The 25,000-nt window shown below is 44.9% G+C and overlaps 1 protein-coding gene across 1 annotated transcript in view; it reads left to right on the top strand.

The window, feature by feature from the left end:
* The window catches only part of veph1 (ventricular zone expressed PH domain-containing 1), a 154,799-nt gene that overhangs the window by 70,555 nt on the left and 59,244 nt on the right, over nucleotides 1-25,000 (top strand). The window contains exons 7-9 of the mRNA XM_063205321.1: nucleotides 15,198-15,412; nucleotides 18,672-18,674; nucleotides 19,720-19,947. Coding sequence (XP_063061391.1) covers nucleotides 15,198-15,412; nucleotides 18,672-18,674; nucleotides 19,720-19,947 — 446 coding nt within the window. The remainder of the gene's footprint in view (nucleotides 1-15,197; nucleotides 15,413-18,671; nucleotides 18,675-19,719; nucleotides 19,948-25,000) is intronic.

Below are 25,000 nucleotides of genomic sequence, written 5' to 3'. Positions count from 1 at the left end.
CACATCTGTATGTGCCGTACATGTACAAAGAAATAGACACACACACATAGACACGCACAGAGTTATGCATGTTTTTTTTTTTTAAAGCCTGTTGGGGTAATGGTAAGCTGGAAATACTACTGTGCTCCAAGCTCTAATGTTATAACAGGGTGGACATGATATAAAATATTATGTTACAGCCATGGTTCTATCAATGTGCACAAATCCTTGGAGAGCCTGGAGAGCCCTATCTGCATGCGTACCTCCCCGTAACATAACAGTGTTACACGATGATCTCACGGAAGTATGTGAATGGCCACAAACTCCTAAGACTGAAATCAATGGCTGAGAGAAGTGATGTTGGAGTTGTTAAAGACGGGAAGTCAACCCTAAACGAAGTCAAGTGTGAAGTGAGGATAAATGGGACCGGGCCCAGACACTGTTTCCCTCCCAGCTTGGCCTGGCTTGCCATCACTACCCATCCCCTGCATGGCTCCCCCGAAGGCCCATAACTATAAATCCTATCAGATCATTGTAAAAAAATATATAAAATATTACAATGAATCCCTGAAAGACCCAAGCGTTTCCCAAGTGTTTGTTTTGGTTCCGGGTTTTTGTTTTTGTTATCGAGATCGAGTTCGGTCCAGATTGTGGTTGTGGTTGTGGTTATGCTAATGTATCAAAGATTCGAGGATGTTTATTTGTCACGTACATAGAGACACTGCCATGTCACAAGTGAAATGAATGGCCTGTGCAAAAGAGTGGGCATACTAAGTAGATGAGATGTTTATTAGATGTTTACGTTGGAGTGTTCGGTTTTCTACAGACAGTCAGATGGTTTCTCATCATAATTTCAGTATATGAATTGAATAAAATAGAGTGGTGTAATTCATATGCTAGGACCAAAGTTCCTAGTTAAAGCGACTGAGTGTAAGCCTAAACACCTTTTTCAATAGTTAAGCCTGACAAAGTCTGAGATGATGTGTTCGGACATTAGATATGGTCATTAGTTATCAACCATCTTTAAAGCTGTTATTGTATGATGTAGGAAAGTCATTCAGAAGATGTAGCGATGGAACCCAAAAAAACAATTGGTAATCCCAGACTTAAATTAAGCCCACCATGATATACAGTCCCAGGAAAAAGTTTGTACACCCTTTGAAATTTCTTACATTTTTGTCAAAATTGATCATAAAACATGGTCGGATCTTCCCGGAAATCTCAAGAAGGAGCAATCAGAGTCTGCTTTAATTAATTCCACCCAAACATTTACATGTTATCATATTTTTATTGGTCATAAGGCCATAATATTCACAGGAGAGCAGGGCATAAGTAAGTACACCCTTGCATTAAGTAGGTTTTAACCCTCAGTTAGTTGTAATATCATCAACCAGACTTGTCCTGTAGTTGCAGATCAGATTAACAAAATAATCTGTTTGTATCTTGTCTCCCTCTTCTTTAGAGAACTGCCTCTCGTCAGCAAGGTTTGTGGGATGTCTGGAGTGCATAGCTTTCTTGACTTCATGCCATTTAATCTCAACTGTTTTTTGTCAGGGCTTTGACTGGGCTATTTCAGAATGTGTATTTCATTATTATGAAGCCATTCTAAAGTCGATTTGCTTCTTAAGTATGGGTTGTTGTCACATTTCAGGACCTATCCTCTTGTGTGCTTCAACTGTGTGACTGACTTCCTCACGTTTTTTCTGTAAAATATCACAATAAACTTGAGTTCATTGTTCCAATGATTATAGCAAACTGTCAAGGGCCTGAGGCAGCAAGGTAGCCGCATATAATGATGCTCCCGCCACCATACTCAGAAGAGGAGATGTAACCAAGAATAGCTAAAAATGGGATTCATTCTGCCAATCTAAAATTAATGGGGTTTCTGTCCAAAAAAAATATTGCTGCACCTTTGAGGTTTGCGAAAAAGCATTTATATGCTTCATAGAATTACTGCAAAATATTCTGTAGACCAACGTTGAAACCAAAGTTGAATTGTTCAGGGGAACACACAATGTCATCTTTGGAGGAGAACTGGAGAACCACACCTTCACCAAAACATCATCTACGCCTTTGAGTATGGTGGCGGGAGCATCATTATATGCGGCTACCTTGCTGCCTCAGGCCCTTTTGAGTTTGCTATCATCAGTGGAACAATGAACTCAGAAGTTTATCGAGATATTTTACAAAAAGTGAGGTAGTCTGTCACACAGTTGAAGCACACAAGAGGATGGGTGCTGAAATGTGACAACAACCCATACTTTAGAAGCAAATCGACTTTAGAATGGCTTCATAATAATGAAATACACATTCTGGAATAGCCCAGTCAAAGCCCTGACAAAAAACAATTGAGATTATATGGCATGAAGTCAAGAAAGCTAAGCACTCCAGACATTCCACAAACCTTGCTGACGAGAGGCAGTTTTCTAAAGAAGAGGGAGACCAGATACATCCAGATTGTTTTGTTAATCTGATCTGCAACTACAGGAAACATCTGGTTGAGGTTATTGCGACTAACTTAGGGTTAAAACCTATTGAATGCAAGGGTGTACTTACTTATGCCTTGCTGTCCTGTGAATGTTTATATCTTATGGCCAATGAAAATATGAAAACTTGTAAATGTTTGGGTTGAATTAATTAAAGCAGACTCTGGTTGTTCCTTCTTGCGATTTCTGGGAAGATCAGACCATGTTTTATGACCAATTTTGACAGAAAGGTAAGAAATTTCAAAGGGTGTACAAACTTTTTCCTGGGACTGTATATCTATCAAACTTCATCTCCTCATCGGGGCGCTGTGGCGCAACGCGCTGAGCCCCCCACCATGATATCTATCTATCAAAGTTCATCTCCATAGAGCAAGTGTGAAATGAATGGTACTCAAATTTTTTGATGTATGATCATATAACCATCTTAAGAGTTTTTTTTCCATGAGTGTTGAAAAGACCTATTTTTACCTGGTGATGCATACCCCAAATTCTACAAAACATGGCACCTGATTCACAAGGGGGGGAGGCGGGATAAGTTTTCCATGTTTCTTCCTCTCTCAGAATCCTTTGCTGGGCCCGTAAGGCTTGTTAAACACCTGGCACTGGCATGGCTGGGCCAAGTGGCTGACTTGAAAAAAAAATGGCCTCCAACCTTTAACCCTCCTCCAGTACCACCTCACTGCTTGAGCCCTGTAAGCCCTCTGCACTGGGCAGGGAAAACAACCCCCCCAAAATGAGACCAAGACCAAAACAGGTTACTTTGCTCATTACAGTGCTGGCTGTGCATCAGACCATTGCTGCTTTTGGGACTGAAGCAAACTCAATTTGAACAACCACAAACACACGCATGCACACACGCACATACACACACACGTACACGCACGCATGCACGCACATACACACACACGTACACGCACACATGCACGCACACACACACACACACACACACACACACACACACACACACACATGCATGCATGTGAGCACACACACACACACACACACACACACACACACACACACACACACACACACACACACACACACACACACACACACACACACACACACACACACACACACACACACTGCAATGAAGCATAAATGACACACACTCAGACTACATTCAATACACTGAAATAGGAACAACATTTGAGCATTCACACACGTGCACTGAACTCTGTACACATACCGTACATGCATGTACAACAGTATACACATGTGGACATTGATCGTCATTTGGTTTGGCCTGTGGTGATGAAGTAATCAAGATACTATATGTAGTGATGGGCCAAATTGGAGCTGTTTTACGCCTGCCAAGTTGAGGCACAGCCCCCCTACAAATCTCCATTCATCTTTGTCAGAGTCCCAAACAGCTGCCTCCACCCTGCTCGCTTCAAAAGTCGAGCAAACGATAATGATCTGATGGCAGCCCTTACAAAATGTCTGTTTGTATTGTTAGGGGGGGGAGAGAAATAATCCCCTGTTCGCCACTAATGTAGTCTTACAAAGTGAATTCGTGAAAGGATAAAGACAGACAGAGAGATTTCGGAGAAATGATGCAACAGAGTACATCCCTCCGTCCTCGTCACACGGAAAACGCAGTAAAAAAGGCAGTGTCAATTCAACGCTATCCTTATTAAATATCGATTACGTTTTTTAACTCAATGCATTGAGTGTTGAATTAACACTTAGAGAGTAGAATTTTTATGATTTTAGAGCATACACACATGGCTTTGCGGCTTTGATTCAACACTCAAAGGCTTGAATTAACACTGCAAATGTTACTGTGTGTACACAGTGAAACATTGCAAGCCAGTTAAACATAAAAAGGTAAGTTGCCCTGCTGCCTTAAGTTTTTTAGTTAACTCAACTAGAGGCTTAATTCAACTCAGGCCATTCTCAAGGCAGCAGGACAACTTACGTGTACCTTTTTTTTACGTGTAACTGACTGCAATGTTTTACAGAGTAGAGAGAAATGATGCAACAAAGTACATTCCTGTGTCTTTGTCACAGGGAAAACACAGTCTTCCTCATGGCCACTTCCCCTCAGCAAGGCCAGAAGGCACTGTAAAAACTGGCCAGCTATCACTCAGTCACAGACCACTGACAGGCAGGTTATTACCCAACGGACAGAGTTTAAATCTTCCTCTTTCTTCTTTCCTTTTTATGGATACCGACATGCAGTACATGTCTGGGGTAGTGAATGTGAGGTGAGGGTTACGTCACGGTGTCATGTCCGTGATTAACGGTGCCCGTTGCGCTAACTCTCAAACGTGCAATGTCTGTCAGATTCTAGAATTTCACCGTGGAATGTTGGGTCTGTTGTTTTTTTGCCCCGTGATTTCAGGCCAGGTTCTTTGGCTTACACAATGACACACTTGTAGTAGTGTAGGTATTCACATGGATTTTTAATGGCATGAACGTGACGGGTTTTCCAGGGAGACGTCTTGTTGTTAGCCAAATGATTGATAGTTGAGCCCTTGGTTGTGGAGATTAATCAAGCAGGCCGCAGCTCTGGGGCTTTGACTGACAACTGATAGCATCTCTCCTCTTTTGGACAGTGTCCATCAGGCCAAATACAACACCCTTCGCACATATTTACAATCGGACTCATTTAATTGGAGCCATTTGCTGGTGCTAATTCTCATTTCCTTGTGGAAAAGCAAGGGAGATGATTGAATAAAACCAAATGTGGAAGTGAAGAGGAAAAAAAAGGAAAGGGGAGAAAAGAGCTTCATCAGTTTTGACAAAGTGAGGAACATGTTGCCGTTGGCTCAGCCTCAACTTGACTTAACCTTCAATAATATGAGCACAGTTCAACTAAACACCCCATAATTTCATTAGTAAGTAACCCAAATGACAGATTTAACCATGAAGGTGAAAAACTACACATGAACCTTTTTTTTTACCTCTACGATCAATGAACCTCCTCGTTCGTTTTTTCCTTCAGGGGGTGACGGCACAGAGGACCCAGAATGAATGTAAAGGAAGGAATTTATAGTAACTGGCAGTTGGATCACTGCACTAAACGTAATTGACTGCCTGAATATTACCTACAGCAGATTGACCACTGCCTGATTTACTGTTATAAAGGGCACCTTAGGGTCTCCTTGGAACAGAGAGAGAGAGAGAGAGAGTGGGAGAGAGAGGGAGAGAGAGAGGGAGAGAGAGAGAGAGAGAGAGGGAGAGATTGAGATTGGAAGTGGTAGGGGCCCCAGTGTATTGGGATTTTTTTAGTTCGGGGCCCCATTCTTGGTAGCTTGCAGGGGGGCCTGAAGTACTTGCGTTACGCCAGGGAGCAGGCGCATGGGGTTAAATGGAGTGATTTTAAAAGGGCTGCATTCATGGGCTGCCTGCCACCCATTACTCTAAGTGGCACGGACACGGTGGGTTACTTTGTGTGTGCAAATAAGATATCGTCTGCCATCCCTATGAAATGTATAGTGTAGTGGATAATTGGGAAATGAAGGGACTGTGTATTTAAGAGAGAGAGAGAGAGAGAGAGAGAGAGAGAGAGAGAGTCTCTGTGTGTGCGTGTGCGACTATGTGTCTGTTTGTCGGTATGCATCTGGTTCTGTGTGTACGTGTATGTGTATGTCTGCCTGTCTGCCTGCCTGCCTGTCTGTCTCTCTGTCTGTCTGTGTGCTTAATGTGTATGTATTTTGTTTCATACATAAGTGAGGCGCACATTGTCTTTGCATGGGTTTGCATTCGTGCGTATTCCAGTCTGACTCTTCTCCCGTTTCCAGTGTTTGCGTGCATGCACGGGGCAGTGCATCCCACTCAGAGAGAGAGGGAGAGAGGCAGCCTGACAGTCGGGCTCCTCCACTTGTCTTTGAGGGCTTCTCTTCGGAAGCCTTTTCTGGGAAGTCATCATTCCTACTTAGCTAGCCAGGCACTCTCAGGCAGGGGTGGATGTAGCCATTTTGGGGCCCTAGGCGAAATATAAACATGGGGCCCTCATAACGTCATTGTATAGACACAAAATTCTGTGTTTTGGTGTGATTCAAGTGTTTCGTCTCATTTACATACCTACGTTTCTTAGATTACTTTACATAATTCACAAATTAAGGTCAGGCCTACTTTTTTGTGTGTTTACCGTGACTGGTGTGACAATTGGGGCCCCTATGGAGGACAGATTTTGTTGGGGCCCCAGGCAATTGCCCAGGTTTGCCTAATGGAAAATCGGCCTCTGCTCTCAGGCCCCCCGTATCAGGCCAAACAGGCCCAGGGCAGGGTGAAGTGCCACTGCTGACGGCCTCAAGAGCCCCTTGAGGAGCCTGCGAGAGCAGCTGCAGGGTCCAGTACAGGCGGAATGGAGTAGGTGGACACAGGCTAGCCACGTAGGGCACGTTGACCCCTGAGCACCACTGACAAGAGCCTCTGGCGCAGCAGACAAACCGTCCCTCTACCCAGCACCAGTGAAGCGCTATAATGAACCTGCAATCAGGGCTTTGAACCGGTTCAAGGAACGAAAACGAAAACCGAGAACTTTTTGTATTTTACAGGGAACAGAAACGAAACCGGAAACGTTATTATTTTTTATGTTCTGGAACGGGAACACTTATTTAAAAATAATGGTAACCGGTTAATACCGTTCCTCAAACAAAACAAAAAAGGTAATTGTTTTCCTGTGCACGTTACCATGACGGCTGAGGTTCACGTCCTGTGTGACATCAGACATTCTCTGACTGAATGGAGAGAGAGCTGTGGACTATTAAGTCTCCACTCCACATCTTAACCACTGTCATACAAAAGGGGAGAGTTTCCATTGCATCATTGTAAGACATTGCAGAGAAGCGTGTGTAAAGCGCACCGAGAATGTTCAACGTTATTGGGCATCCATGGCATCACAATGTCCGTCATAGCGGTCCCCGTGACCCAAGTCAGCGTGGAGCGTGCATTTTCGTCATTGAGGTTTATTCTCCGCTTCTCCGTTTAGGTCGTCCCTGAATGACAAAATTCTGGAGGATATTCCTTTCATCTGCTTGAATTAACAGTTTGGAATGTAGGCTGACTCATTTGCACTTCTTGGTTAATTCACGTCACTTAGGCCTATGGGAGTAATTATGTAATGTAATTAGCTGACAGGAACGAAATTAACCGTTCCGGGAACAGTATTTTTTTTGTTCTAACCGGTTCGGGAACGTCAATTTATTGGTGGAACTTATAACCGGAAACGATATAATTCTGTTTCTGTTCGGAACGGAACGTTTAGAAAAAAATAATGGTTCAAAGCCCTGCCTGCAATGTTTACTGTTTGTTTAGTAGCAGGTTTTCTGAGCAAATCAATGGGATCTGATTGATTGATAATAGAGCATGGTAACTCCTAAGCTCCAGTGACAAGAACCTTTGGCCCATAAAAGCGCTGCCAGGCTCTACCCATGTCTAGTCAGTTGCCATGTAATGGTGCATTTACTTAGCAATGAACAGCAATTAACACTGTAATGATCCGTCAATATTTGTTGCTTATTCCATTGTGTCCTGGAGCGACATATACGCTGCATTAAGGTTCTTGAGATTTGAGCTGTTTTATGAAAAATGTGGGTATGTTAGAGCTGAACGAACACATTCTAGTGCAAAATGAAGGTTTTAGCTTTTAAACACAATTTATTTCATGTTTTTATGTGCTTCCGAGGCTGAGATATTTAGGTTTTAATAGGCAGAGTGCACCTTTTCCCAAAAAGGTCTTAGGCTAAAAAGGGTTATTTAGTTCCAGGTTTTCTTAGCATATGTGAGTGTCTCAGTATATTCTTAGAGGTGTATTCTATGCTATACACTATTAGTGGAAAAAAAGTGTGTACTCCAGCAATCCAAGAGTTAATGTTGCGATATGTGATGTGATATTGCTGATTCCGAATTCAAACTGTTTTAACTTTTGTATGATTAAGCAAGAAGTGACATGTGGGTGTAGCAAATGGAAGGAGAGTCTGTTTTGGAAGAGGACTTGAAGGCCCTTTTTGCAAGGAATACTGATCGGGTTTACTATGCAGACGCACACTTGCACACGCAAACAGCAGAAATGACGCAAGATGTCATGACATATTCCTTCTGTCCGGAATTGCTTCGATTGTTTTGAATGCCCTGAAGTGCATTGTGGGGGACTGTGGGGATTGGTCTTTGACATATGTCGTCGGGCCGCTTCTTCTAACCAAGTCCACACTCTTCGCATCTAGTCTGTCCCGCACAACAGCCTGGCTGTATTTAAACAATTTGCCTCCCTCTGAAAATGGCATTACTCTAGTCTACATGTTGCCATGCACACCCTAGGCCATGCATGCAAGGATTGAAAACAACTGTTAGTTGGTATGATTCGAGTGTTGTTGTTTTTTTTTTAGGCAGCGTGGAAGCAACATTTTGGGAATTTCTGACTGACATTGTACGGTCGATGTATTCAGCATGTGCAGATGTAGTGTGCGTGTAATGCAGGGGTGGGGAAGCTATGTCTTGAGGGTCGTTTACAGCCCCTGAGGCCGTTTTATCCGGTCCCCGATATAATTTTAATGTTATGCAGCTACACATGAAATATAACATATTTTGTAAAAGAATCTTTGAAATTGCAATTGCAATACAATAAAGTTATAGTCAGAGGATATAGAGAAGGTGGGGTTTGTTTTAAAGGTGGCTGCCTTCAATATAGGCCTAAAGTGCAAGGGGGGATCCTGGTTTGTGTTCATAGTATGGCCCTTGGAGGACTTGAAGTGGTCCCTCGAAATGAAAAAGGTTCCCCACCCCTGGTTTAATGGATTTGTTTGTCTAAGTAATAATTACTTACCTGACCACTCCATTTACATTACTTCTACTTCTTCTTCAGTTCTACTTTGAAACAACTCTGGGAGTTACCCAGCAAATTTAAGCTGGTGACTTGACATCAGTGTGCAGCGATTCTTGGTGCTGTGCTTGCTAGCTCCTTAGGTGTCTTGTGCCCATGAAGCAGAAACTGCCCTAATGAGTGTTGCAAGTCAGAGGCGTGCTCAGTCCCTTTAAAGAAATGTGGAGGAAAAAAAATCTGGTGGGTGCTATTTGGTTCAAGGTACTTGTTTGTCCAAAGTTTGTTGAAAAGAAAAAAACTTCTCTTCACCAAGGCACTACAAAAAGTGTAGTTAAAATGTCTTTATTGTAATGACATGTCCAGTGAGGACTTTAATGGGCCTAATGAGTCTTAATAGAACTTTGTCCCTCTCTGACTGCCCTGCCCTGCTTCCTGTTTCATCCTAGTCCAATAGGTGACCACCGACCACAGCCCTCTCCAAAAGCCCTTACACCATAATGCAAAATAGTGAGTTCACACCCTCTCCCTTACGGCCTAATTTACTTCATAATTAGTCACAATATGCTCAACGAACTCACAAGACTCACAAACAAGTGTAGAATCTCAGCCCCTTGTGCATGTCCTGGCAGTCATGGGTAAGCAGTTAGGGCGTCAGACTTGTAGCCCAAAGGTTGCCGGTTCTACTCACGACCCGCCAGGTTGGTGGGGGGAGTAATCAACCAGTACTCTCCCCCTTCCTCCTCCATGACTGAGGTACCCTGAGCATGGTACCGTATGGTACCGTACAGTGTGTGCTGTGGAGTGCTGTGCCACAATGACAATGGGAGTTGGTGTTTCCCAGTTCCCAGATCACTTTCACTGGACATGAGAGGAGACCAGTTACGGAGACTGTACAGTAAGTGGGAGTATGTGAGCTGTACTGAAAAGTCAAGCACATACTGTATGTCTCCACTCGCCGCGGACCTGAGTCACATATATGCAAACCTTATCAAGTTCCTGAGTCAGCTTTTTCATTCTGTGGAAAAGAATCCTGACTCACCCACAGTACATTCCTTGGAGCTGGCGGGGTCCTTACCAAGACATCGTCCTTTTTCAAAGTTGGCCTCTAATGGGATTTTCTGCTCCATTTACTGCCTAGATCAATAGTCCTTCAACTATTCGAGATTGTTTGTAAACTCAAGGCTTCCTGTTGAAGGGTACTGTGGGAAGTCGGTGAGTGGTGGTGAAAAACATGTGTGTGATTCACATCCTCAGAGAAAGAAATTGGTTTCAGAAATGCTTCTTATTTCCCGCTCTCTTCATCTTGTTTTCGGCCTTACCCTCTTGCTCCTACAAAACATAAGTAACTTAACATAACTTAAAAGACTGTTCTTTTAAGAAAAAGAAAAAAAAAGAAGTTTAGCGCAGACTAATTGACATTTTGCTCATTTATTCAGAGCGAACATGATGACGAGACACAGAGGCGAAACAAGTTGTTTGCTCTGAATAAACGAGCAAAAAGTAAAATACGTAAGTGTGCGCTAAACTTCTTTCTTTTTAAGTATTGACCACTCCTGCCTTTACCAGCACCTAGAAGCTGTTCTTTTTTTCTTGCAGTTACACGAATTAGAAGAAGAGTTGAGCACATCCTGTCATTGTGTTGGTCTCTTTCTAAAGACGTTAAAGAAATATCTTAACTAGGAGCATTGGTGACAGTGTGAGTTACGAGATGGATACAAATGGTGTCTGAATATAATGATGGCTCTGCCGCAGAAGCTCCAGCAATTGTGTTTTCACACCGCGACTCGTGAATAAATCTCAAGCTTGTGCTCATTTGCTGTCATTGTTTGGACCACTCGTAACGCTGATATACAGGCTTTGGCAGACGACACTGTGCTGAGCAGTCAGCTCGTATTCCCGGCAGTGGCTCCGTGGGATTTATCTTAAGTCCGAGTCAAGACCAAGCGTGCCGAATGCGTTTTTAGTTTAGGGCGCTGCTGAGACTGGACGTGTGTCCACATCTGTGTGTTCTAGAACAGGCTTTTGGCCTTGCTAGGCTTTGCTTGGCACTGGCAAGTCTATTAACGGAGAGTTTTTGTGTCCTGACTTAAACACAGCCAGATGTTTACATTATTAGGTCTGTTCAACAAAGACAACAAAAAAGTCGCCCACTCCAACTCACAGCTCATATCCTTGTACCCTCGTACGGCATTTACCCCCTACCCCCCTTGTTGTTCTACCCCCCACTTTAATCCTCAATTTTATAGCGTTGTGCGATTTCATCCCCACTTCCTCTCTGTTTCCCTTTTGTTTTTTGGTGTGTGTTGCGGAACATTTTGGTCGTTACACAGCTCCCTAATCAGACAGATCGGATGTGTGTCTAATTGTGGTAATGAAAACCAGGGGGGGTTGGCTGCAAGGGACTCAGTCAGAAAGGGAAGCATAGCACAGGGAGAAAAGGCCGCTGACAGACAGCTTTGGCTGGGCCTAGGATGAAGTCAACTGAAAGGGCCCCCCCCACCCAATACATACAATACAGCGAGGACCCAATTCTGGGCTCTCTCTGTCTCTGGGCCCAGGACAGCTGACCCCTTTGTCCTCCCTTGTCGACTTCCCTGAAGGGAGAAAAGGGAAGCGGTGAGGGATGAGCTGACAGAGAGAATGAGTAGGAGGATGAGAGAACGAGAAAGAAAGTTTGAAAAAACTTTGGTGCTCTGGTGCAAATGCCTGGCCAGGAGGGAAGGAAGGGACAGAACAGGGAAACAACAGTGAGGGATGAGCTGACAGAAATGACAGGGAAAAGCAGAGCACAGAAAGGAAAGAATGAGAACAGAAAAATGAGTGAATGAATGACGACAGACAAAAAGCGACTACAGTAGGAGAATGAGAGACCAAGATAGAGTTCTGTTGAGAGGTTTGGTGCTCAGGGTAGACTCCTGGGCACGACGTGCTGGGGGGGAGGGTGGTTTGGTATTGGTTATAGTCCCGAGATGCTGATTGTGTATTTCCCCCCTGTCTCCCCTCAGCTGTTACTTCATCCAGCCTGACTGCAGGGCCGGTGCTAGTCAATTTGCTGTCCTAGGCAAGCAACCCTCTTTGCTTTTTGTGGAATTAGAAATGGCATGTGTAAACATAGTGTCATACATCTGATCGAGTACAGTTGATCTACCTACATATGTACTGATTAATAACGTAATTTAACTTTATTTCGCTTAATGTTTTAATTCTGTGGGACTTGGCTCCTCCAAGACATTTGGCGCCCTTGGCGACCGCCTGGTCTGCCTCAGCCTATGCCTAGCGCCGGCCCAGCCTGGCTGCTCTGGGCCTCCTAGGGCCTATGGGGACCTCTGACTCAAAATTTAGCTCAGTGAGAGGTGCAGAGCCTCCAAGCCCCTGTCACTGTACTGGACAAAGATGAAGCAACACTGGCAGATAGAAAGTTCAGACAATCTGTTTGCCGCCCAGCTTGCCTTGCCTAGAAGAAGCCTATCTGATGGGACTGATTTGAGTTGAACGCCTCAGGTTTTATCATGTTGTACAGTGAGAGGCTTGTGTTTTAGTAACTTAAATGCCAAGGTGGTAAGTAAAAGATTGGGTAATGTACTGGATATCCTCCTAATTTAGGGCAGTCATGGGTAGGCAGTTAGGGCGTCAGACTTGTAACCCAAAGGTTGCCGGGTCGATTGACGACCCGCCAGGTTGGTGGAGGGAGTAACTAATTAGTGCTCTCCCCCATCCTCCTCCATGACTGAGGTGCCCTGAGCATGGTACTGTCCGGCCGCACTGCTCCCTTGGGGCGCCATTTGGGACTGTCCCCTTACACGGGTGAGGCAAAAATGCAATTCCGTTGTGTGCAGTGTGCAGTGAACACTTGTGTGCTGTGTCACAATGACAATAGGAGTTGGAGTTTCCCAGGTTTCATTTTCACTAATTCAGGTGTTTTCTCCAAGGCAAGCGGCACACCTTGCACATTGCCATGGGCACGTGGACAGAGGCGATGAGAATTACTTCATCTTTGCAGAGCTCTGTGTCAACCGAATGTTACTGCAAATAGTGCATTGGTACACATGGGTGGCTCCCTACTTTCAGAATTCACCTGATAAATGCGTGTTTGAGTTCAGGAACCTCAGGCTGCCTAAGAGATTTGGTCAATATACAACAGCAGTAAGTAGGGATGCAAATTATCGACTAATTCATTAATCATTAGTTGATAGCCTTATCAATTAATCGTAAGTCGATTGATAAGCAGCGTTTTCCCCCCGAAATCTCAATGTTTCTCGGAAAAAAAATAAAAATTAAGATAAAATGCCACATTTAAATAATTCTATTTCAATTCTTTAATCCAAAGCTGATTTAACTATTCCCACCCCTCTTCACACACACTCTAAACATGTCCATTTCACCTGGATCTCTTGTCAGTTTAATTGTCGATTAATTGCAATTAAAGATTTTTAATCGAGTAATGTATTGATTGATTTAAGTCGATTAATCATTAATCATTTGCATCCCTAGCAGTAATGTTTTTTAACCCTTGTCTAACCAAGAAAAGTCCCATGGAGCCATAATGGCTCTTCTCCCAGGGAGTCCTGGCCGAGAGTGGCTGCAGTGTGTGTACCTGTAGAATGCTCTTTTCGGAGCTTTAGCCATGCTGTGTCTGTATTCTGGAGGGGAAATAAGGATGTGTAGGTCATGACTTGTACAGTGTATTCCTTCCTGCACTTAACACAGTTGATTTCAATGATTAGCTCATCTACCTGAAAGAGTTGGTAGGTTCAGCAAGTGAATTAACTAAAACAAAAACAGGACCTCTGTGTCCTGGACCCAATTAATCCGTTTATAATCAGATGTGTGCTTACAGGGGGATGGCTGTAGCTCCCTGCTGTATATGGTCTCCTTACTGTCCAGCATGGAGCACAGTGTGTTTATGTACAGTATGTTGCCGGTATGTGTGCCGGTATGTTCATATTTCTACGTGTATGTGTGTGTATTTTATGTTCTTCCAGGAGGATGGTCGTAGCTCCCTGCTATATCTGGTGTCCTTGTTGTCCAGTATGGAGCACAGTGTGTTGTGTGTGTGTTTGAACTGGTATGTTTATATTTCTATGTGTGTGTGTGTGTTAGTATGTGTATATGTTCTTATAGGACGATGGGCGCAGCTCCCTGCTATATCTGTTGTCCTTGCTGTCCAGTATGGAGCACAGTGTTTTTATATGAGTCTGTGTGTGTTCATATTTCTGTGTGTGTGTGTGTGTGTGTGTGTGTGTGTGTGTGTGTGTGTGTGTGTGTGTGTGTGTGTGTGTGTGTGTGTGTGTGTGTGTGTGTGTGTGTGTGTGTGTGTGTGTGTGTGTGTGTGTGTGTGTGTTTTCTTCCAGGAGGATGGGCACATCTCTCTGCTATATCTGGTCTCCCTGCTATCCAGTATGGAGCACAGTGTGTTTACTATATGTCTTTATAGACGTATGTGTGTGTATATTATGTCTTTACAGGAGGATGGCCGTAGTTCTCTGCTATACCTGGTGTTCCTGCTGTCCAGTATGGAGAACAGTGTGTTAATACTGTATGTCAGGGGTTCCCAAACTTTTTCCCCTGCGCACCCCCTTGTACATTTCAATGTGGTTCGCCCACCCCCTAAGCGAATATTTTTGGTGTTGGAATTAAACTGCACTTCAGATGGAGCCCTCCAGCATATAATGCACCATAATATTAAAAACTACTTAATGTTCATTAATGCTAGATAAAAACTCACATATCCGACATTGCTCTATTAAGCTCGCGCACCCCCTTATGGCAGGCCGCACACCCCCAGGAGTGCACGCACCCCAGTTTGGGAAACCCTGCTGTATGTCTTTATATATGTATATATGTTCCTCCAGGAGGATGGGCGTGTGTCCCTGCTGTACCTGGTGTCCCTGCTGTCCAGTATGGAGCACAGTGTGTTAATACTGTATGTCTTTATATATGTGTATATGTTCCTCCAGGAGGATGGGCGTGTGTCCCTGCTGTACCTGGTGTCCTTGCTGTCCAGTATGGAGCACAGTGTTCACCACACGCTGCTGCTGGAGATCCGGCGGCTGACGGAGCGCTACAGCGGGCTCCTGGGGGGCGGGGCCAAGGACATCTACCGCATGAGCAACAGCTTCAGCGCCATCGCACGCATGCTGACGCGGCGCCTGGAGGCAGCCGGGGCGTGCAGGTACGCACACGTGAAACACACACACACACACAATATACTTATAATGCATGCTGACGCGACGCCTGGAGGCTGCCGGGGCGTGCAGGTACATATGAAACACACACACACAGCACACACAGCACACAGCACACACACACACACACACACACACACACACACACACACACACACACACACACACACACACACACAAATACACCACAAACACACACTTTCTTACACACACACTTATTGGTCACATACGCATTCACTGTATTCACAAACACACTCTCTCGCGCTCTCTCTCTCTCTCTCTCTCTCTCTCTCTCTCTCTCTCTCGCGCACACACACACGCGCGCACGCACACACACACACACACACACACACACACACACACACACACACACACACACACACACACACACACACACACACACACACACACACACACACACACACACAGAAACACACACACAGGTAGATCCCTGGCATAGGCTGCATAATGACTCAAAAGCAGGAAATCACCAATGACATGTCCAGACGCATCAAGAGGATGTTCGACAAAATAACGACCCATCTGGTGGCTTGTGATGATGCTGATGACTAGGATCAGCTGGTTGAGGAAATGACTGTCTTGTTGCTGTCTGGACTACTCACACTCATGAACGGCGTGACGTTTTCCATGTGCATAACGCCCATTTGTGGGGGAAAGCAGGCAATGCAAGTCAATTGGTGTTATTGGGGTTTAATAAACGAAAGATAAGGACCTGTAGACAAGCGTTGTTCACGCGCAACATGCCGAAAACGTGTTGTGTTGCCGGCTGTTCAAATAATATTGCCAAACAGCCGTGCCTGAAGCATGTACTGTGTTCATTTAGGGTAGCCGATGTAGCATGTAAGTTGATGAGACATTCAGTTTGTTTTCACCCATAAAGGGGCGTAACGCACATTTAGGAGCAAAGTACCCGGATGGTCGTTCATGCGTATACATGCCTATGGTGTGAGTAGCACAGCACAGTTTTGATGCTACAGCAATACCATGTTAATACAATACAAAGTTAATATTAATGACTTAATACTAAGTTAATGCTACATCAATACTACCATGTTGATAACTGCAGAAAACTGGAGAAATTGTTCGCTTACTGAGAAAACCGTTGTTAACGTGCTGTTGTGCACACTTAGACCCCCACCCCCCACCCCCTGCACATAGGCGGCCTACACACACAGACTGACGTTTTTGAGCTGCACGTGCACACACAGAGTCAGCTGTAGTTGCGTCACGTCACGATTCATCACAGGCCCGTGGCGCCAGGGAGCCTGGGTGTTGCCGCACACGTACGCGTATGGTACATATCTTGGCCATGAGCTGTAGCCAAAAATCAAAATAACCACAAGCTGGCAAAGGCACGTGGGCACAAGAGGCTGCCTTCATGCATCCACGCCCTCGCCCACCCAGCCCCATATAACGCATGAGCAACCGTGTTCACTGCCAAGCCATGCCAACCGGGTGAGGGGCTCACTCTCTTCCACCAAGCACACACACACAGACTGGGTAATTGGTTCGCGCGCCGCATACACAGACACACACACACAACATACATACACGGGGTAAATGCCGCACGCACGCACGCACGCACGCACACACACACACACACACACACACACACACACACACACACACACACACACACACACACACACACACACAAACACAGGTGTGTGAAGCTTAAAAGGTACGGTACATTTTATTGGTACAAATTACATTTGTTGTTTTTTTGCCACATCACGCACATGTTGCCAATGCTAACCCACCCAGGCCCACCGACAGGGAGGACAAAGGGGTGTGTTGCCCCGGGCCCAGGGAGATAGGGGGCCCAGAATTGGGTCCCCATTGCATTGTATGTATTGGCCAGGGCAGGGGGTCCTTTCAGATGACTTTGTCCTGGTCCCAGCCAAAGCTGTCAGCTGTCAGCGCACCCTTTCCTTTGTTCTGAGTACCACGCACTGATGATGGCTTAAAAGCCGAAACGTGTCTACTTGTGGACATGGTGGTAATTTATAAATAAATAATGATAGTGCAGATTTTTCCCCACCATATTGTCTTCAGAGAACATACTGATGGAAAACTGCATGGCAAGCATATGAAGGAGAAGGCACCGCTCCTGGCCAAGAAATGACTCACCGAAAACTCTTCATAGTCCATTGGCCTTCATGTCTTTTGAGAGACTATAGAAATACCCCACATTCTCTCCTGTCCATACAAAACCACAATTTCTTTACTCCCCTGAAGATCTTTTTCCACTCAAAAAAGCTCTGGATTGTCTCTGTGTTGCAGTTTCTTTTTTTTCATCCTTTTTCCGGCCAGCTAATTTTACGGCCGGTCCCCTTCATCCAGTTTGTGTTGCAAGACCATTTTTCAGGAAACCATATGAGAGAGACTTGTTTCAGAGAGAGACAGTGGTCTTCCAAGTGAGATTTATAGCCAAATGCTGTAACTACTGTTTATAAGGCCTTTACTGTAACAAGCCACCTGGTATGGAGATTTTGAATGCCGCATAAGAGCGCTAATGGGACCTATTGCGTAGTTCGCCTGGATGACTCATTCATCTCCGCTGTCAGTCAGAGCTCCAGACAGGTAGAAGGTAGCAAGCACAGTCGGCCCTATTTTGGCTGAATGTCGGCACTGTCGGCTGAGTGTCAGCTCGGCTGGAGCACTGGTTACCGTGACTCAGCCAACACTTCATAGAACACTGAAAATAACTGTCACTTCATGCAGTAACTGAACCAACACTCGGCCGACACTGAAAATAACTGTCAGTCTTGTGCAGTAACTGAGCCAACACTGAGCCGACACTGAAAATAACTGTCGGCATACGGTAATACGGCCATTGTTGGGCCGCGGACAAAGCCAGAATTGGGCCAACTGTCAGACTCCGGCAAAAAACAATAGGGCCGACAGTGGGCCAGACAAACTTTGCTACATGAACATGTACGTACGCAACTTCAAAAAAATAGAGGCAGCCCTGCCGTGGGCTAACGGTAGAGCAATGGGTTACTACGCTGACTACCCAGGTTCGATATCAGCCTTGGTCATTTGCCAATCCTTCCTTGGGTCTCTCTTCCCACTCCTTCCGTATCTCTCCTCCATTGTCACAAGGCAATAAAGCAAAAATAAAACTAAAAAATGTATTTTTTAAAAATGGAGGCCATATCTGTGAAGCTGCCCTTGGTTGTGATAGATGTATTATTTCCACACCCCACACCCTCGTGTTCTTAGTAGGTTTTTCAAACTGGCTCCACATGCAGAATGGCATGGAACACTGATTTTTTTTTCTTCTCTGCACGGCATGCTAGAACATTCTGTCCAGATTCTGTCCCATTTTCACATTGCTGGGGGTCTTGGGCCGTTTGGGGTGGAAGGGGAGGGAGTCGTATTATGCAAAAGGGAACCAAACACCAAAAAACAGAAAATACCGAGAGGGGCAGAGAGTGAGAAAAACGCTTGTTGGCAAATGCAAATAGGATTGTTTTCATGCCATTAATGCAAGTATGGAATGTAACTTAACTGAGAGAGAGGAATGGAAAACAAAAGCGTGGCGAGTTCTCTGAAGAGAGAGGTGTTGTTTGGAGCCAGTGTAGTCAGTGTTTGCCTGCACAGCTCACTGAGGAACTGAGGGGCATTTTACCCCCCCCAACCAGAGCTCCAAGCTCTGTGGCTCTCACTCGGCCTGCCGTCACACCACATTCCAAAAGAGCGGCAGTCTGTGTATTTTTTTACTGCCTCATCTCGGACAGCTGTGCCTGTGTGTGTGTGTGTGCGTGTGTGTGTGTGTGTGCATGTGCGTGTGCGTGTGCGTGTGCGTGCGGTTGTGTGTGTGTGTGTGTAAAACTCATTTGTACTCCCCAGGTGGTATTTTGGAAGGTGTATGTACCCAGTTGTGGTGCATTGGAGTTCGACTGGTTTCATGTTTGATGATTGCATACTTACTGTATATTAATGTGTATCTGATAGTTGACAATACATACACAACATTTTCATGTTTCTGGTGATCTGCAAATATCTTACAGTGTGTGTGTGTGTGTGTGTGTGTGTGTGTGTGTGTGTGTGTGTGTGTGTGTGTGTGTGTGTGTGTGTGTGTGTGTGTGTGTGTGTGTGTGTGTGTGTGTGTGTGTGTGTGTGTGTGTGTGTGTGCGCGAGTGTGTGCGAGTGTGTGCGAGTGTATGTGCATGCATGCGTCTGTGCATGCGTGCGTGCGTATGTATGTGTGTGTGTGCGTGCGTGCATATGTGTGTCTGCGTCTACTATTTCTATATGTGTGTCTCAGGGGTGAGGAGTCAGAGGACCCGTGTAAGACCGGCGAGGGGGACTCGGGTGGCGGGAGCGTGGGGGAGGAGGACCAGCGTCTGCAGGTGAAGATCCAGGCCTTCGAGGAGAAGATGGTGGAGGAGTGTGGAGCGGAGCCCCAGGAGGACGAGAGCTCTCCGCCCCCCCAGCGGCGCTACAGCCTGGGCCAGTCCGCCCGCGACGAACGCCGGGAGATGAGGTTCAACAGGTAGGTTACCGTTAGGCTGGCGACGCCATCCTATGTACTTCACCCAAAGATTTTGGCTCCGCACGGAGCCAACAGTCAGGCTTTTCGCCCAGGCTAGGTTACAGTGGACCTGTTCTGGGGTGCGTTTCTCAAAGCCATAGTTGGTAACTACGTTAGCTACTACGTACATTGTTGTTTGCAATGCGATTTCCCATTGGCAACTACCCAAGTTGCTAACTGGCTTACAAATGTCGTTCTGTTTACGAAACGAAAGTTCGGGAGAAGTGTAATGAAATTTGACAGGTCTAAATTAACACCTGCTCTTCATTCCCTGCTCGTCTGCCATTTGTCCAGTTCCTTGCGCGCTAGTACAGGCACGCCTACCTATCCACCTGAATCTCATCCCATTCAATTATCAGCGCTGTATTTATTCCCCACTCACCTGCTCCTAGTCAGAAACTCGCTTTCTCGCTCGCACCCTCCATCCGCCCCTGTCGCCCCCCGTCTCCATCTTCTTGACCGTTTTATCCGGGAGCCCGCCCTCGCGCCTCCTTGGTTCCGTTCGCTCTCCCAATAACCGGCCAGGGGGTGTCCGCTCAGACCTCGCACATATTTCGCGGGCGCGGGTATTATCCGAGCTCTCAATTGGAGCCCCATACTCCCGAGCCCACGCATCCGATTTTTTCTATATCAGGATTCGGGCTCGGCAGTAATTTCAGCACCATTGCCAGTGACCTTGCCCAACACGTGAATTTTTTGCTATTCGCTTTTAACTCGAAGTGCAGTGGTCCAGCGACCCCGTAAAGCACTTTTCACGACTTCTCGAGTGCAGTGGTCCAGCGACCCCGTAAAGCACTTTCATGATCGCTTCGCCGCGCGGACGATCACGAGAAGCCCGTTCTCCAGCGAGAACGAAGATGTATGCATACATAGGCTACTGAATTCTAATTTCAGATAGCGCACTTATGAACTATGCTTTCGAGAAATGCACTCCTGCCAAGGCCAGATGACATGACAGAGAAAGAGGCATGTTTTTTTTTTTTTTTAAGATGCATGTTATTTCTTTTTTTTATTTAACTTAATTTATCCCAAAAAGTGAGTTACAGTAGGCCAACTGTATTCATAGCGACTGCTGGCCAAGACAGAGGATAATAATTAGCAGAAAAGCACTATCTAACTGTGATTCCAAGACCTACTCACTTACCATTAGGCCAAGGCTGCATACATACACTACATACAGTCAGATTTACTAGACATATACAAAATGGTCAGTTGTTCACGTTATGCACATTATTGTGTTCTATGTCTATGTAGCGAATTGACCCATTTTAAAAGTTGTGTCATCACTGAATGTGTGCACGTTGTTGACTCAAACACACACAAACAGCACACACAGTGCAGAACCTAAAGAGAGAAGACCTGCCGTCCTGAAGCGTGTACTTTTATGAAAAATAGAGATCCTTAAAAGTACACTTGTTACGCAATTTGAGAGGGAGTAGGCTGTTCCAGAAGCATATGAGATGTTTGTGGCTACAAGCAATTAAACATACCACTGGACTGAGGACATCATCAGGAATGCCCGTGTTTGTGGCGCCCACCTCATATCTGAAGTCATCGTGACCATCCATTTTCTTATCTCGGAAAAAAACACCTGGCTAGTTTCTTTACAAACGTGCGATAGATGGTCGATTCTGCTCCAACAATGTGCACGCTGCCCGATGACGTCACATCTGTGTACAAACAGTAAAGGGGTCTATTACGGTAGGCACTGCAACCAACAGGCTATACTGTATATTGCACTGCACATTAAATGAGTGGCTGTTTTCGATAGGGCCAGTGTCAGCTGTGTTCAGTGTTTGACAGCAAGTCTTAATGGTGGTGCTGAATGGCGCTGAACATAGTAAACAAACTTTGATTCCGTCGTTTGCCATGCCCAGAACCTGACAAGTCCCTCCACTCAGCTTTGCTATCGTGTTTTCAATCTGTCCCACTTAACAGTCCCTTCCAAAAACCAGGGGATTGGTGAAAACCCACTAATCGTCTAATGTTCCTCTGTATTAAAAACACATTCTGCCATGGCTTGCCCTTAAACCTGTGTCATATTAAATGCATCTCGTCAAGCAATGTTGTGTAACATGGGTTTGACTCCATGAGACCTTCACTGGAGAAGACGGGACTAAAGCTGTTCCTTATTAACCTGTCTCGGGATGAGCCCACAAATAGGCTTAACGTGATTTGTGTGGACAAATGCTAATTTCTCTACGTATTGCAAAATAGTGACAGCAACAGGACAACGGTTGTTCCAGCTATTTGTTCGCAAATAAACTCTAAGGAGCTTTCACATTAAGCCCTAGTCATTTAACTTTGCCAGGACACATACACGTAGAGTTCTCACTGATTCACACTGACGAGACACACCTCACACCTTCTTCTGTCTCTTAGCACTCGTGAGACATTTACACACACCAGATCTGGCAATCGCCAGACAATAATCTTAATTATCAACTTGTGTCACAAAGCAGTCCATGCCAAACACCAATCCTAAAGAACAATGACTTGTAAATCAGTTCCAGCAGCAGCACTCAACGGAACATGTTATATACGAGTTAGCAAGATTAGCCAAGGAAGAATGAAGATCACGTCCATCGTGTTACACAGTTTTTGTGAGTAAGTAATTACGGGAGAACTGGAACCGTCTCCACTCCCGTCAGGCCGTGAGACTCATGGAAACATCTGCTGAAAGCACATCCCTGTGTTTTGCTTGGATTGCATGGCTGTATTTCTTCATGTGTTGCTGTTTCCTAATGCATGCCGATAGTCCTTCTTTAATTCAGTGGATGCCAGATGAAGACATCTACGGTAATGTCCAACCTGGATTCAGAAACCTCAGTACCAGTACCAAATGTTTGATTCAGAGAGTCACTAAATTCAATTGATTGTAATTAGTATACCTCTTCAGTCAGGTAGAACATTAAAGTGTTTATGAAACGAAAACAAAGTAAAGGAATTGAACCATTTCCAGGACAGATTCTGACAGTTCTAAGCCTTGTGAATAAAATGGGATATTGTCTGGGTGATATTTTGTCCTAAAAGTCATGTTAAAACGTTCCCAAAAAGTGTTATGTTCGGTTTTTTTGGTGACATGCAAATTTTATGCAAATGATATGCGTGACATAAAAGGGGGGAGTTCACCTCATTCCACCTTGTTCAGATCAATGGCGGCTAGTACCAAACCAAAGTGCAGTGTCAAGCAGTGTGTTGCTGGAGGGCCGAACGGTGCCAGCTGCAGAAATGGCTACTTGACAGAAGGAATATCTTTGCACAAGTTCCCTTCTGTGAAGAATGATGGAACTGTGGCCAACTGTGGAGAAGGCTAAAACAAGGGCTTTGTGGATCCAATTCGTACGCAGGCACCGGTGTGGCAGCTTTTTTGATATGCACCGGATTCTCATCCGCCCTGTAGGCTATCTGCTTGTAGGATAGACTGAGTAAAGTTAAGTATAGGGTACAGTTGGGCTAAATCAAATATGCCTGTGTAACAACAAGACTCTGATCTAATTCCAAAGTGTAGGCATAACATAAATGACAGCCCCAAAACATTTGCTGACCATATCGAAGATTGTGTAATCTCTGTTTATGTTGACATTCGCTTCCTGCCATACATTTGTCCCACATCGCTTGCCATAGCCTCGTACAAGCAGATGTACATGTGGATGAGAATTCCGGTGCATATCACAAAGGCTGCCACACCGGCTTGGTTTTGAAGCAAGCTCATGGTCACTGTTGTGCTCGGCACATTTCCACCTCTCGTGCTTCACCACCAATGTGGAGATCGTGGGCATGGTTGGACTGAAGAGAATGCTATTGTCTCAAGCAGTTCCAACAATTGACATCGCCGGCGTGCAGACTGAAACTGCCCCTGTAACTGCTCGTGCACTGCTTTGCTTTAGGCTACGTTTTACCTTGTCCATCTGCTTTGTATGTTGATTTCAGGAAAGGGTAATGCACATTACATGTCAAACCGATGCAAATGCTCTCGGGATATGCACTTTTTGTTGATTGCCATTCAACTGGTCAATAAATTGGTTTTGGGATATCCGCGCTTCAGCCTCCGTGGTGCTCTCGGACGAGGACAGCCAACTCACAGACTGGGCTACTGCTTAGCGAATAAACGGAGATGCATATAGCGTAGGCCTACTTTTTTTCTTCTTTTTTAGGATTTCGGGGCTGCTCCAACAGCCTATTACCTCCGTTTTTCCTCTAGTTGATAATATTTTTGCATGTACATGCATTTCAATCACACTATATCGCGCAATTGAATCAAAATGCCCCCCATTTGTCAACAAATACACACGCCATGTCATCTTTGGGTCATGGCAAAGCGCCCTTAGCAACCGTAACCATAAAGAAAACAAACTGTCAGGCTAGGTCAACAATCGTCACTTCGTCTGTCAGACATGTCACTTTCTGCAGATGTATCAGTGCCTCTGAAATAGATTTGTGCTGCTGTTTTTTTTTCTCATGAGGTTGGATGTGTGGTTTTTCGACACGCTGATGTTTGTATCAGAATTTTGGTTCCTTTATAAGATGTGGATCCATCAAATGTGTGTTGTTTTCTCAGATCGCCATACTAGCAAACCAGGGACTCTCCTCTTTGATGTCACAGCCCAGCTCATTAGTCACACCAAATTTCACAGAATTCACACTTTGAGTTGCCATTTTCACAAGTTCCCCCAGGATGATTGGGTTCAAAGTCTCATCGATGCTATCAGAAAAAACAAGGCTATAATGGGAATGACCGTTTGTTTTCGTTTCATAAACACTTTAAGTCACATAATGTGGACCTTACCGGCAGTGGAGCACTATAATAGTTGACTACAACATTATACAAAGCCTGCAGTAATAAACAATGATGTGGCGCCATTCAGTGTCATTCTGATTCATTTAAATCAAGGCCATGTCTTAACACATGAATTATGTCATTTACATGTATGAAGTACTCAGGTAAAATTAATGTGATTATTATTTTTATTATTATTATTAGAACTAAGGTGATTATGTGGCATCGGACTTC

This window comes from Engraulis encrasicolus, chromosome 8 (genome assembly GCF_034702125.1).
Source record: "Engraulis encrasicolus isolate BLACKSEA-1 chromosome 8, IST_EnEncr_1.0, whole genome shotgun sequence".
Lineage (NCBI taxonomy): Eukaryota > Metazoa > Chordata > Actinopteri > Clupeiformes > Engraulidae > Engraulis > Engraulis encrasicolus.
This window is presented reverse-complemented; position numbering and strand designations above follow the sequence as displayed.